A 15,264-nucleotide genomic window follows, 5' to 3' on the forward strand; every position below is an offset into this window, starting at 1 on the left:
TGAGGTGGGGGGAGTTGTTTACAAAGCAACAGCCTGTGTCTCAAACGGCTCAGAAACTCATCCGGGGATGAGAGTCATTCATTTTTGGCTTCATTTTCAAGCATTTTTCAAGCTGTCACAGCTTGGCAGGTCTGTAGCTGCAGTGTCAAGATTTAGAATTATTCTGTCGGTAATTGCTTTCTGATTCATCAAAATGATAGATGAGAGGGAAAATGACAAATAATCATAAGTTGGGGATCTTCAAGGATATCCCTAAAAATGTGACTGGAGAAGCATGGCATGTGCGAGTCCCTTGTCAGGAGGTCACCTTTGCTGTCAGAGCATTTACGAAGAAATTCTCTTAAATTCAGAGTTGGGGGAAAAAAAAATGGGTAACTGGAAAACGAGCCCGTGAGCCAAACTGCAACGATAATTCAATCTTTGGCCTTTTTTGCTGGGCCTGAAAGCAGGTATCATCTCCTCAGGCACCAGCAAGCGAAATGCAAAATACAGCTTCTGTGCTTAACTTCCCTACCTGAAGAGGGGGTGTGTGCGCTCTGGTGCTTGTTTTCTTCCCTCAGATATACCAGCTTGTCTAATAAAAGCTATTACCGCTCTCTCCTACTCATAGCCTCAGACTAGCACAGCTACGAGTTCTCTCTTACTTGTCTTGTTCCCTTAGTTACATTTACAGAGACTCTCTTTGCCACAAGTCCCTTCGTTTTCAGAAGCGTTGTGGGAGTTGTGTGGTTACATTTCTTACATCTTTTTTTTTTTTTTTTTCTTTCCTTTAAATGTTGGAGTTAGGTGACTCATCATAACTCCAGCTGATATTTCTCAGTGATCTCTTATTTAGCACAGTGCATCAAGCAGAAGATGTATCACAGAGTCAGAGGAGAGCTGGTGATACCACTGTGGATTTTTAAAAAAAAAAAAAAAAGACAGCATGGCAGTTGCTTGTTGCTGTTTGCTTTTGCTTTGGTGGTAAGAAGGTTTACAGGCTGTTTCTCCAAAACCAGTGACCCCGCGTAGGCTCATGTACTGGAGGCACGGGCCTCTCCAATGCTCCTCCACATAGCCGTGCCTAAAAGCCTGTCTGTGTGAGTGTTTTTCTTCTGATAAGGGAGCGCTCCCCACCTCGACAGACTCCCTTTGTGGGGGTAGTTCTCAGCAGCTGGGTGTGAGGCTTGGTTCATCTCTCTGGGCAGAGACCATTTGGAGCAAAAGATAAAAAAAATGGAGAAAGTATAATGAGGATATTCCAACAAGAGCTGAGTTCAGCTCAGTTGGAGCAGAACAGCTTTGTTTTGCAAGAGCCAGTCCTTTCCCAAAAGCGGAGCTTGGTTTTATTTCCCCTTCCTAAACAGACAAACATTTGTGGACTGCAGTGGTAGTTGCAGTCACTCCTGGAGCTGTGCGTGCCATTTGTACAACATTCTGTCTTCAGAGGGCTCAGCAAACCTTCAGTGCAAATCGTGACTCACCAGGATAATCATCTTTTGTCTCTAGGCATGTGTGTGCATGTATTTGCAGAGGAAGGGAGGCAGAGAGGCTAAGGGAGCTTTTGAAGGCTGCAGGTAGTAGGGAGGGAATGGATGTATTCCTCTCTCAGCCTCACCTTGCTGCCTCGGACTGTAGATGGAGCAGTGCGCTGCTGTTCTTGGCGCTGATGGGGATTTTGAACTTCGTCCTCATTAGTATTTCTACACACAGCGGCTGTTTGCAATTTTGTGGTGTTATAGAGGAGGGTTTAGCTCTATTTTGGGTAATGTAGGGTCTTTGTTGCATCTTCTCTTACTCTTATTTTAGATCTAAGCAGGACACTTGAGCTATTTCAGTGATCTTGAAGGAAAGCAGAATGATCCTGTGGAAGGACACTGGTCTGGGAACCGGCCAACTTGACTTGCATTTCCAGCTCTGCCGTTCTCTGGTGTGTAATGAGGGGCTTGTTGCTTAACCGTGCTGTTAGGCTGCACGTGTTTTAATTCTAACTTAAACAGAGCTGTTTGTGCTCAGCCTGCTTTGTAAGGCTCTTTTAGATCGCAGCTCAGAAAGTCCAAAATGTTGTTGTCAAGCTATTTGCTGAACGGCAAACGTAGAGAGGAAAGGGTGGTTTAACTCTGTGTGCCGTCCCGCTGCTCTCCTTCACCGAGATCTCTTCCTGATCCTCTCGTCTTGAGTCCTTTTTAATCAAAGCAGCTAATGCTTGCTGTGCATCTCTCTCCAGCAGTCTATGGGCTGGCAAGGGAAGGAGACGCTGAAGTGCCGGCTTGCATTGTGTGGGCACCTGCCCTCAATTGTGCTGTTCATAGAGCACTCAGGTTTGCACTAATAACGCTCAGCAGGTTCCTCCCTGCTTGTCAAGTGCTGCCTTTGATACGAATGGTTCGGGCATGTCTGCGCGGAGGACTTCCGGAGGCTGATGCTCATTGAGAAATCCAGGCTGCGAGATAAACCTGTTGTCTTGTTTCCAGCCTGCCTCCTGCCATTGCCTGTGTTCTCCCTTTTTGTAGTGCTGGTGCAGCCTTCTGCTGTGCTGCTGTGCTGACAGCAAAACAGCATCCTTTGAGGAACATGCCTTTCCCTCTTGTTTTGTTGAATAGAAAAGCTGACAAATGGCTGTGCTGCGGTGGCTTCATGTTCTGGCACGCTAGTTTCGGCTTGATCTGCTGCCATGGTCTGGTTTGTTCTGCACCAGGATGGTGAAGGTGTGGGGCTGAGGAGGGGGAGTCTGGGGTTTTGTCGGAGGGCGGGAGACCTGCTGTGGAGCAGTTTGCTGAGGCGCTTTAACAGGAGAAGCTAAGAGGAAAGCCTTGTTGCTTTGGAGCAAGGGCATTCAGAGTGGCTTTGGTCTGTGTTGCCATCCCCCTTTTTAGCAGTCAGCTATAATAAAGTGTTTTTAACTGGATGAGTGGTGACTAGTACATGTGGCTCCTAGTAATGCTAAATCCACCACGCTTTGTAATAAGGTTCTAATGCCTCGGGTATTTTGCCTAAAAATAGCAAAAAAAAAAAGGATGGCTGTTAGGGAAAATCTAAATCAGAAGGAAACAAATGGCTTTTAATCTTTCCCTCTGTTTCAGAGTGAAGGATGCCGAGGAAGAAGAAGCCCACAGAGAGCCTGGACTCTCGAGGTCAGGATGGGGAGGAAGAGGAGGAAGAGAAGAGGAACCCAGCCAATGCCAAGAAGAAACGCAATTTTGTGGACGCGTTTATTGTTATATCCGACAGCGATGGAGAGGTCAGTGATCGGCTTGTGGTGTCCAGAACCCGTGCCGGGCCCTGCTGCTGCAGGAGAGTGCCCCAGCATCCCACGCTGTGTGTGCCGGGGTCAGGCTCTGCACAGAGGGTATTGTGCTGTTCCTTTTCTTACATATGAGATGAATCAAATCCTATTTGACTAGGAAATGAATGGTGTGCTTCGTGAGGGTGAGTTATGAGTCTGGGATTTGATAACCAAATCCTCTCAGAACTGAATTTGAAACGTAATTTAAAAGTAACCTTTCCTCAATCCCTTTACAAATCTTTTTTTCATAATTTTTATTTGATTGATTTCCAGCTAAACCGTAGAAACATGATTCTGTATTATGTGCAAATAGATAAGAAAATGATTCCGAACACAGGCTTGCGAGTAGCTCAGACACAGCTGGTGTCTGGTAAACTGATCCTGAATTACAGAAGTGTGAGTTTTTAACCCACTTCCATAGGGTGTAAAGGTGAACTGTGGTGTGGGTATGCCTGGCTAAGACATAAAGGCTCATAACAGTGATCCCTGACGTCGTCTTACAAACATCAGCCTTACCCTAAAAGATTGAAATGTCTGCGTCTGTTACACTGGTGTTGGGATAAGTGCAGGAACTCCCACCTGGGGGAAACCCAGAGCCCTGAGAATCTGTCCTCAACTTGAGGTACACGAGAGGAAATCATTAGAATCAATCTTTTATGTATGACTCTTAAGGCTTTGCTCTATCTTGCTGGTGATTGGGGATCCTAAGCTGCTTTTTGTAATTCCACCATTTTCAAAAGCATTTCAGTTCACTCTCAAGCTGTAGATCTTAAATCAAGTCCCTTTCGCTCCCACATCTGCAGCGTGCTCCTCTACAATAAGGCGATTATCATGTGAGGAGGGGAAAAAGCACTAGAAATAAACAGTAAAAAGCTGTAGGGCAAATGATATTGGATGTTTCTTCTTCACATCGTCTGAGTTCTTTCCCATTGGGAAATTCCCTGAAAGAAATGGAACATATGGCAGTAATAGTTCAGTGGGGTTAAACCCTTAGCTCTGCAATATGCTAAGTTAACTTCAGATGTCTGCTGCATCACTGGCCTTTATTGTGAAACCTATAAGGAAAAAAGAAATCGGCAGCTATAAGAGCTGCTGCAGTACATAAAAGATCAGGACCTGTTATTGTCTGCAATTATTCATCTCAATGTGCACGTATCTGAAAAAGAGGAAACAAACGTCTCTTAAAACACATCTATAAAAAGGTTAGGCTCCCTGACTGTTCTGTAAGTTTGTCTATAAACAATAAATTCTGATGGCATAATCGGTCATATTACAGAAAAGGATATGCTCAGAGAGGCCGTTAAAGAGCCAATTAGGTTCTGTTTAAGTGACAACAGTTCAGTCAGTTGAATGAGTGGATTTATTCAGTTCAGTCTCTTTCTTTCTGTGAGTCATCAGCTTCCAGATCCAGTGCCACAGTCTCTTGTCGTGTTGTTTTCTGCAAAATCAAACCCAAAAATGTGATTTACTTGGGATCTCAAAAAAATAACTGTCTGGCTTCTGTAACTGTCTCGGCTCTTCAGCGTACATCAAGTTGAATTTCAATTTCGAACCTTGTAACTGTTGTTCTTGCTCTAGTAAGACCTTGTTATGTGTTCAAGAAGAGGTGTGGGAAGCTCAGATCAATAGCAATTTTAGAGAACAATACATTCTCAATTAATCTTGCATCTGTTAGGACATGGTTCCTTATGAATCAAAAGCTACAAGGACAATTTGGGCATCATTGATTCGATGGCTTTTTTCCTTGGCAGTCTCTTGGCAGGTATCTATAGAACAAGTCCCCAGTTCTGCTTCCAGACCAGCAGATCTTGTAGCAGCTGCACCTGGAAAGCCTCCAGCTTCTCACTTTTGATGATCTTTGGCAGACTGCCTCTCCCAGGAATTTTTCAGTCATGCTGGATTATCAAGCTCATCCATGTTATTTTGCCAAGTTTTCTTTCTTTTGCTCATGTCTATGCTGTGGCATCTGCAGAGCTGCATCAGAAGGAAGTTTTCTGGACGTGGGGCTTTCTGATCTCGGCTATATATATAATCCTGGCTTCGGGGAATGCTCCTCTTTTTTTGGGAAGGGTCAGACAAAATAGGAACAGTCTCTCTGGCTTTGTGGAAACAAGAGGAGATGACTTTCTTTGTGCAGACTGTGTCTCTGAAACACAGTGATGACGAATGAGCAGAGTGATTCCTGTCTCTCCTGACTGTTTAATCCTGCGGGGAATTGGTTGCCTGTGCCAAAACATGCGTGGTCATTCGTAAATACACAATATTTCAAATAGTGCCCAAGAAAGCACTCTCCAAGCACAGCAACTTCTGGTCTGTTTCGTGAGCCTCATGCTTCAATTGGGCTGTTGATAAAGGCTCTTTGACTCCCTGACGTTTTCTGAAGCTGTGTCTGAAAGGTGGTTGTCACCCAGCAGGAGGCCTGGCCAAGCCTGAGCATTGAGCGCAGCCAGAGGCCCTGTAGTTGCTCTGGTAGGTTTGACTGATCTGCAGCCTTCAGTGCAGTTGATCCCAAAATGCTGCTGATCTGCTGTGGGACCTTTCGGAAGGGTCTGTTTTTCCTCGGTAGATCCTTTGGGAGCTTTGAGTGTACCTGCCTCCACTCATAGAGTTTGCATGAAGTCTCACAGACTCTTTCTGCCGGATCTGTCAGCTCTGCCAGCCCTTGGCGAACATGACAAGACTCCAGGGTGATGGTGCCATCTATTTCTGCCTGGCATCCATGGCCTGTCTTCCCTTTGGTGTGGAACATCCCTTTGCCTGAATATTCCTGTGTTTGGAGATACTCACAGTCTCGGTAAATAGCAGCATGTGCTGATGTTGGTTTTGGTAGAAGGAGGGAGGTGTGTTTGGGCATCAGCTGGAATACCCAGCCATCAGCTCTGGCAGTGGGCACTTGTCCTGGGACCAGGCATGGCCTGAGGGATATCTTGGTATGTAGAAGATGGTGCTGGAAACGTCACAGCTAGGGTGGCAGTGCTCACCTCACACTGCTGACCATCTGGGCGAGGCAGAGCCACATGGGAGTATCGCTGCAGCACCCTGCTGTCCCCAGGGGCTCTGCTGTGGTACCCAGGGACTTGCTGCTTCCAGTTCCCAGAGGAGAACGTGAGAAGGCTCCGTGGCTCTGCTGTGCTTGCTCCTGAGAAATCAGATTGGTCTGAATCCAGGCTCCTCGCAGCCCGGTAAAAGCCTATTTTTCTACAGAGGCCTCCCTCCCGTGTGTCAGGAACTACACGTCTGGCACGAGCCCGTTGTGTCTTGTTGTTCAAGTCTCCACTTCCAGCAGGTTTGTTCTAATGAGCTGAAAGACAGAGCAGAGCTGAAACAGATTCTGAACTCAAGTCAGAGACTAATAAAGTAGGGTGTGATATTAATTTCAGCAGCAGCCTTGGCTAGAGCCAAACGTGGCACTTCCAACATCTAATTAGCTTTTAAAAATAAATTAGTCTGGTTTTCATCTGCGTATTTCCCATGCAGGACGTGTGGTGTTTGGCTGTGCCCTATTGTTAGATGGTCCCAACTGCCGTTGAGCAGTAAAATTACCCAGACCTTTTGACTTTGCAGTCTGCACTGTTAGGTATGGAGACATTCTTCTGTAGCCTTTCCTTCCCTGAGTCAGTAGAAGCTGATTTCTGTGGTTTATGATGTGGATTCGAGGGAGCAGGATGTGGGAGGTTGGCTACTGGCTTCCATTTACGGGCTTTTAGAAGCAAGTGGAGCTGTATCTGTTTCTGCTGGCAGAGTCAGGTTCTCTTAAGTATGTGCAAAAGCATTTCTAAAATGAGGATTTGATTTCCTGCTGTCTGGTGAAACCAAGCAGGTTAAAAAAACAAGGAAGAAGAATAGTGGCTGCCTTCCACTAAATGTGTAGGGAACTTTGGAAACCTGTCTTTCTCTTGATCCGTGTACAATGCTGACAGTGAAATTGCTCATAAGAGAGCATCATAAATTAAACTGCAGAGTCTGACACACAGGAAGAGAATTTGGATTCCTTCTGGCCATTATGCTTTAAATTGACGGCAAAGGAGGAGAGACGCTCTCCAGGCTGGCACTGAGCAGAGGTGTGCAGTTCCCACCTCGCTTCTGCTGTAATAATTAGTTTCCCCTCGAAGTTGTGTGTTGGAGATGACCTTGTAACTAAGAGTATTGGCTGCAGTTTGGGAATATTTTAATTGATTAAGATTATTTTTGGACTAGTGATCTTATTAGAAAGGCAGTTGGTTGAGTGGCCCCCTGAGTTCCTATTATCCTTGTAGACAGATGAGCATTAAAAGGTTGGGTCAGAAGGAGAGAGCCCTGTTGTCTTCTCTGAGTTTTCTTGGCCCCTTCTGTTTCTACCATCCTTGCCTGCATTTATGCAGAGCACTCGGGGGCCTGCGGGGCTCTCTCCCAGCAGAGGTACAAACAGCCATAAATCCTAATTAAAAGGTATGTTTTATTTTCTGGGTTTAAAAATAAAGAAGATTTAAGAATTCTTGGAATTGAGATGTGTGTGTATATTTTGGCCCATCAGGATTAATTGGATTTGCTTCAGCGGTTCGCTGTACCGTGGCTGTTCGCTAGAACGCTGCTGAGCAATTTAAACATCTCTCTCAAATGTATGAGGTTCGTATAACACGTGTCCTGCAATAATTTTGCTCCTGCCGCTGTTGTAAATGTCGAGATTCTTCAGGACGCAGCACGGGGAACCGAGGCACGTACTGGGCTGTGCGGTGAAGCCCAGCAGCCGCTCAGCACCGGGCATTGCTGTTCCCCTCTGAGCCCCGGAGGTGTTTGAGCCCTGTCTTCTCCTGCGGTGCCTACTGTAAACGCGTGTCTCTGCACAGAGCAGACACCGGCAGCCGTGGAAAGTCTGGTGTGCTCATAAATCACACCCGTGCCCTGGAAGAGAGCTGCAGATGAGAGTGTCAGGGTTGACCTTCCGGCAAGTGCAAGAGTGATGAGGGGAAGATTGATGCCTAGAGAGAAGATCTGGGGATTTACAGAGCCTGCTAGGATTAAATTGCCCCTGTCTTAAACTGGAGTAGGTTTAGCACTGTTAGGCAGGGCTTTGGGGGACAACGGGAGAGCTTTTGCTTAACATCATCCAGCATATGATCCTGGTGTGATCCCGGTACAATCCCACAAACCGTTCCCAGCTCCCTTAGGTGTGAGCTGCCTGCAAGGTCAGTGTGGTGCTGCTGCTGCAGGCCAAGGAAGGGCAATTTGGAGTTGGAGAACCTGTGGCTTATGGAAAACTGGAGAAGGGTGATATGCCAGGGCCCTGGAAGGGAGAGGTTTTCACCGGCTGAGCGTGAGCTAGACGGGCTCAGAAGTAGAGAGCATCCATCTTCTAGCAAGAGCAAATCTGGCTTTTGGAGACACAGGGACAGATCTTAGAAATGGGGTACCAAAACCAGGCTGGGTGGGGAAGAGAAGGAATCAGTCAAGGGAAAAAAACCCTTAGGTGTGAGCATGAGTGTGTGTAGGGACTTGCTGAGCATGATTGCTGCCTTGTTGTGAGCTGATTCTTAAATCAGTGGAAGTGAGGAATGGTGTAGGTATTAGGGCATGTAAAAGCTGTAATGTATTAGGGTTTCAGGAAACCACTTAATAGTATGTCTTGCAAAATCTTAGTTGGATAAATAATTCAATTTGGTCTATATAGTAACATTCCTGGATTGAAATCCTGCTAAAAGACTGTCAGCAAAAGCTGGTGATGAACAGAAGAGAGGCTCATTTGGGGGAGATGTAAAGCTGAGGCCAAGAGGATCAATATTAGGTCTGTGTGTGTTTTAACATCCTCATTAATGATCTGTAAGAGGGAGCAAGTGGTGTATATACATTAATAAAATCTACAGATAACACTAAAGCTGGAGATGTCTTGAACAAAACTCAGCAAAGAGGTGCAGCCCAAAGGACTTAATGGGTTCAGAAACCGGGGAAATGGACAGCAGAAATTGATTATGCTTGAAGACAAGCAGTGTAGCCATTTGCATTAAAGTAGCCCAAGCCACGTGCCCCACCTTGAAGGAGGCGCAGGAGATGGTGTGAGGCACAAGCGTGTGGCCAGTCTGCCGTGAGTCTCGTGGACGGCAAAAACAACTGCAGCTGCGTGAACCCCCTTTCCGGCCAGGCGTGGGTCTCTGCCTGGAACACTGAGTTTGATTCTAATCCTACCTGATTTAGAGAGACAGATTGGAGGGGATCCAGTGCCAGCCTTCGGTAATGTGTACGCCCTCGCTTAAGCCGTTAGGACAGCAACTTGCATAAATGTGTGCCAATTAAGCCCATGACCGACCAGTCTTGTTGCAGTCCGTGTGCTTAAAGCAGCAGGCACTTAGGTTGTACGCGTGGGTATTAATTCTGCGAGGTCTCGAGACAACAAATTTCTGAAATACTAAAGCTTCAAAAAATTAAACACTTGTGGCAATACAATGAGAGAACAGCACCAGGAGTAAATACAGCGGGCTCTCCTGCCCTCAGGGTGCATTAGCGTGGGTCCCCAAAAATGCCTGGATTCTAGTTTTGGTCACATAAAATTGTCTGGGCAGGGCACTAGAAGCTGCGTGGTAGGAAACAGTCCTGGCTTACAGGTGTGCCATGTTCAGTTATAAAAAGGTTTTGTTTTTCTATTTTGAGTGCTTACAAATACCAATGTTTTAGCAAGGCCAAATGAATTCTCTCTAAAATCATGGGCAGCAGGTGCAGTGCATGGTGGTGACTGGCATGAAGTCTATTGTCTCTCCTACTTCTCTGTTTATGTCAGTCTGTAACTCTTTTTGCTCGTTATGCTTATCACATAGCTTTTAATAGTTACAGAATGTGTTTGAATTGTGTTTGAAATTCAAATTTCACACAAATAGAGGCTTGTTCTTGAACCAGTGATTGTGTCAGAGTAGCGGGGGGGAAGGGGCTGGTAGTATTTCTTACATATTGTGTGCACTCACCATATTTTTTTTTTTTCCATTACAGCAGGAGTTGAAGGAAGAGAGCGGACTGCAAAAGAAGAGAACAAAACAGCAGCTGGATAGAACGAAGTTTGCTGCTAAAAGAAAAATTGCACGTAGGTCTCGAGTGTGGGGCTGGGGTAACAGACTGGTGCTGAGCAGCTTCTGCTGTTTGTATTAGAGGATTATTTCCCTTGCAGGAAAGATGCGGTGTGGCTGGGGATGCACAGCTCTCAGAGAAGACCCTTCTCAGGGGTAAAATTTGCCTTTCTGAATAGGCAGACTGTCACTTGTTTGCTCCCCAGGCGGCACGTGCGCAGTCTGGTGGACTTCCAAAATAAGTGTGCGAGGGTGTTGGTACCTCACCGGATCTCAGAATTGGTTGAAGCTGATCTGAAAGCACTGTCAGTCACAAACTGCTTTCCTGCTCAGGCCCCTCTGCTGCCGTCTCTCCCTGAAACGTTGTGATGCTCTGACCCAGCACTCGCAGCTCAGGAAGGATCTGAGTCGCAGCTGACAGTTCTCTGAAATCATCGGCTCGTAGCGCGGGGGCAGCCGGAGGAGCCGGCAACGTCGGGCCTCATAAGGAAGGGTGTTAAGAACAAGAGATTTGTTTTACGTCACTTTGCTGTTATATAAAGCGTTGGTGCACCCACATCAACAGCACTGTGTGCAGCTCTGCTCTCTGCATCTCAAGGACGTGGTGGAGTTAGGGGACATCTGGAGAAGGGCCATCCAAGCCATGGAGGGGAGGGAGCAGCTGCCTCATGAGGAGCGGCTGGAAAGCCCAGGGCTGCTCCGTTAGGAGAGGAAGGTGGAATCAGAGTTCACATCAGGAAGGCAGTGCCTCAGCTGAACACAGAGCTGTTGTTTACCAGCTCCTACAGCCAGGGTGCAGTCGGTGGAAATAGCAGGAGATAGATAGGTTTAAAATGGGTGAAGTAAAGTAATGCTTCACACAGCATGTAGTGAACTCCTGGTAGTTTTTTTTCACAGGAGGTTGTGGAGAGGTCAGTACCAGCAGCTCTAATAAGGGATTAAATGCATTCATGGACAATAGGTCTATAAACAGATGCTAAAGCGAACAGGCTGGAATGTTCCCGTTCATGTTTTGCACGCAGCATTTCTGGATGCTGGGGATGTAGGAGCAGAAGGGACCACTGAACATGGCCAGTCCCTCCTGTTCTCCCTGTACAGCACCACTTGTTGAGCGCCCGGGCGGGTGGACCATTTCTCAGCCCCTGCAGATCCACACTCACCTTCTTGCTCTCTGCAAGGCTGTCCTGCATTTTAAATTCAGAACACTTTAAAATGGGAGAGATGTTGTCTCCTGCAAAACCCAAAGCAATCACTGAACAAAATGGAGCACACCAGCGCTCCGTAAGCAGCAGCAGTTGGGCTTGTCAGTCCTCAGAGGGCTTGTGTGAATTAAATTGTTTTTAATAGAGGCCTAAGGGCATAGCATGAAACAGCCTGGCTCTTTGTGGGAGCTGAAACCCACTGTGCGTGTCCTGTGTCAAACACGTAAGATAGCAAAGTCAGAGAGGTGGGAGGAGTTCTTCTTTTTTGTCTTTTTCTTCTTTTTTTCTCCCAAAAGAAACAGAACACCAAATAAAAGCTGAACCCAACCCTCCCCCTCCCCCCCCCCCCCCGCCTTGGAGATGCCGTTAAAATGTGACCAAACATATGGTGCTAAGAACAGAGAGTTGCTGGAGTTGGATGTCCTCGTTGTATCACAGAGCGCGCTGGGTTTCGGGAGCTGGTGCTGTGGGAAAGGTGTTCGGTGCGCTCCAGAAAATCTGCAGGAAATAGGGCTGGCTCTCTAGCTCTTGTATAAGGGAGGAGTTTTTCTGCATTTGTAGCTATTTAAATTCTTGAGAATAGGCTTTTCCTCTTCCTGGGGCAAAAGCTGTCTGTTTTTTAGCGTGCACGTCTGCCTCCTTGAAGCATCTTCCTCCTCGAAGCGCAGGAGGTTGGGGGTGCCCGGTGCCACTCGGTCGGAGAGCCACCGCTTGTTTTAGAATGTGTGATGGTGGGTCTGTTCTCTCATTTATGGGAAGCTATAATTAGATTTTTGGTGTTTGCTTTTAGGCAAATTAAGAGTTGAAGTAGTAATTATTTTTTTCTCAGTGTCTTTAAATAAATTCTTTGAATTGCGAGGCAAATTGGTCTTTTGTAAAGATTTCGGTGCTTCTGGGTAGAGCAAGTTCTTTCTCCTCAAAACTGGAAAATTTCAGATATTTGCAGGCTCTGGTTATAAAGCGTATCCTCCCTTTTTTGCTTTGTTGTGGTTTTATTCATTTTAACCTAAAGCCATAACTAAAATATATCTGTGACGTTTCATCCTGACAGGATAAATGGAAATACAAAATCTAAAGAAGTCTCTCTCTCTTTTTCCAGAGGAAGTCAGGGCTTTAAAGCACATTTGAATGTTTTTACTGTAATTGCACTTTGGATATGTGGAAATACTGAGATCCTGCATTTCCATTATTTTTGAGTAAATCTCTTATTAGTAAGTGTTAGAACTACAACTAGTGGGGTTTTGCATCTAATTCACTTTGCAGATGTCAAAATGGAACATAAATCGTTTAGCAAATTGCTGTATTAGCATTTAAAAAGGCTCTGAAATGGTTTAATTTGTTTAGGGCTGCAATGTCTTAAAAACAGTTTATCCTTGACCCCTCCTTCCCATCTGTGGGTTTCTTGGATGCCCTGGTCCCTGGAGAGGCACTGGGATTTCTTGCTGTGTTGGGATGGAGGTGTGGCGAGTGGATTTTGGAGTGTGAGATGCAGAATTCCCAGCTGGAGATGACAGTGCTTCCCCATCCAGCAGAGGGAATGGGCTTCTGTGAGGCATGGGATGTATGTGAGCGAGGGTGCCGACCGGAGTGTGTCCGTCCAGACGGAGGGGGGTCATTCTGTTCCTCCCAAGGGCTGTGGGAGCCCCTGTCCTGCCAGCAAGCTCCGGGAGCATCGCTGGCCTCTGCTGCACGGTCCCTGCTTGCTCCCTGGGGTCTGTTTGCACACACCGGCTGGGGACTAATGCAGCACTCCGGATTTCTAATCATCGTAAATTATGACCAGTGCAATCAACATCAATAAAATGCACGGGGCTGAGAAATGATCAGACATGGAGCACACAAAATACCATTGGCTCCAGAATGCACAGCGTAAAGCAGGTCAGGTCTCCTGGAAGGCATGAGCAGAGCTGCTCTTTGCTCTCCCCACCGCAATGCCAGGTGGATTTAAAATGGAGATTTCCCCATCTCGTCTCTGGAGCACCTACTCAACTGGAACGTGCACTAAGTGCATTTTGTTTGTCACTGGTTTCTTTGCCAGAGGCAGCATTTGTCTGGCACATTCCCTGTCCCCAGAGGGGAAATTGCTGTGCCAGGGAGGGAGAAGAAAACAAAATGTACAGTAGTAACTCGCCAAAAACTGTTTCTTTTTATTAAGCTTCATGGATGTTGATAGCCTGAACTGGTGAACACTCAGGCCCCCGTTTTAATTTAAGCACGTCTTGTGTTGTGGAGCACTGATCACATGCGCCCGTTTTCGTGCACATGTCAGAGTTTGCAGGGTCTGGCCTGATTGCTGTGATGGTTTGGGCAGGGAAACAAATCAGCGCACACTTACTGAGTGCTTGGGAGGTGTTTGGTATTGTGGAAATGCTGTGTATTACTGCTGTTCTTGGGGATGGGAGCCTTCTTCATACACTGGGCTGTTGTGTGCTTTCCATTAAAGGATGCATATTTTTTCTTCCCCCAGTCCCTCCTGGCTGTAACATCATAGAGTGACTTTGTCCAAGGACAAAAGATCCCCATGAGCCCTTGAGTGCACTGCAGTCTGCCTTCACATCAACCTCTTTCTTAAAGAAATTAAAAATAATAATAAAAAAAACCCCAACCTAAAGCCAAGTGCTGATTTAGTGGGACATGTAAAGGAGTCTATGGCTGGTAATAGGAACAGTCCAAAAACTCCAAACCCTGGTTGTGTGTGGGAGACCCAGCCTGCCCTTAGCGAGGAGCCGGGGGAAGGGGAAGGCAAAGCCAAGCTGCTGCTGCCTGGATGCAGCTCAGCGTGGTCCTGCCGCGGTGCTGGGCTGGGCTGAGGCCAGGGCATCGCGGGCTGCTTTGAGGGAGGCTGCGCCACCGTGTTTTGGTGGTGGCTGCTAGCAAGGTGATGGGTTAGAGAGTGGGAGCTTGTAACTTCTGAGTGCATCTTGATCTAGGGAAATGTCTATCTGGAAACTTGCTGCGGTGAAGGCATGTTTTGTGCTTGGGCGGCCTTCCTGTTCAAATCGCGTCTCTTAAAGCTCTTCTAGCCCATCAGAGAGCAAGCCTTTTGGTTCATGCATGAGATGGCGTGTGCAGGATTCTGCCTGGAGGAGGGAGTGGATTTTGAAGGAAATCTGTCAATTTCTTTCGAGTGAGAAGATGTATTTTTCAGCTCCTGAGAGTGCTGTTGAGTTGTTTTTCAAGCTGCACTCCATTCTGCAGGCATTGTATATTTTAAGCATAGTGAAAAGTGCCGGATTGAGTCTAAGTAAATTAGTGTTTTCCAAAGTAACTAACTGCTTTGTTTCTAAATAGCCAGTCTCGGCTTCTGGTTTGCTCTGAGTGAGGAATATTTCAGGAAGAAATTTTCTGCTGAAATAGCAGTTACAACTGTAGGAAACCTGTTTCCCATGCATGACTGACTTAGTGATGCAGTAGAGTGGTGATGTGAGCAGAAGGGGGATGTATGCATGTGAAAGATCCTCCATAATACCATTGAGCAAGTAACATTATCCTCCACAGAGCTTTCCACCTGCGGCTTGGGGTGAACAACATGTAGCTCTTTTGCTCTTGGGTAGTTCTCCTGTGGTATTGCAGCTATCTTGTGTGTTAGAAGGCAGTGAGACGTGCTATGTGGTTAGTAAAAAAATGTATTAAAGAAGGTGTATTCTTTATCCTGCCTTGCTGCTGAGCCTATCCGATATAAAAATGATCATGCTTTAGAAATCTGTCCTTCTCCTATCTCCTTGAACACGCGTTGTGCAGCTTTAGAGTGTGTTGTTTGATGAGAGCA

General features: G+C 46.5%; 1 protein-coding gene across 2 annotated transcripts in view; it reads left to right on the forward strand.

Moving 5' to 3' along the window:
- Positions 1 to 3,067: 3,067 nt before the first annotated feature.
- Positions 3,068 to 15,264, forward strand: part of UIMC1 (ubiquitin interaction motif containing 1) — a 34,580-nt gene continuing 22,383 nt past the window's right edge. The window contains exons 1-2 of one of the 2 annotated variants that reach the window (XM_074156144.1): positions 3,068 to 3,220; positions 10,223 to 10,310. In XM_074156144.1, the coding sequence (XP_074012245.1) occupies positions 3,071 to 3,220; positions 10,223 to 10,310 (238 nt within the window). In that variant the 5' untranslated portion in view covers positions 3,068 to 3,070. Of the gene's footprint in view, positions 3,221 to 10,219; positions 10,311 to 15,264 lie in introns of both variants that reach the window. The other variant, XM_074156143.1, reaches the window with a different exon arrangement.

Source organism: Numenius arquata, chromosome 11 (genome assembly GCF_964106895.1).
Source record: "Numenius arquata chromosome 11, bNumArq3.hap1.1, whole genome shotgun sequence".
Taxonomy (NCBI): Eukaryota; Metazoa; Chordata; class Aves; order Charadriiformes; family Scolopacidae; genus Numenius; species Numenius arquata.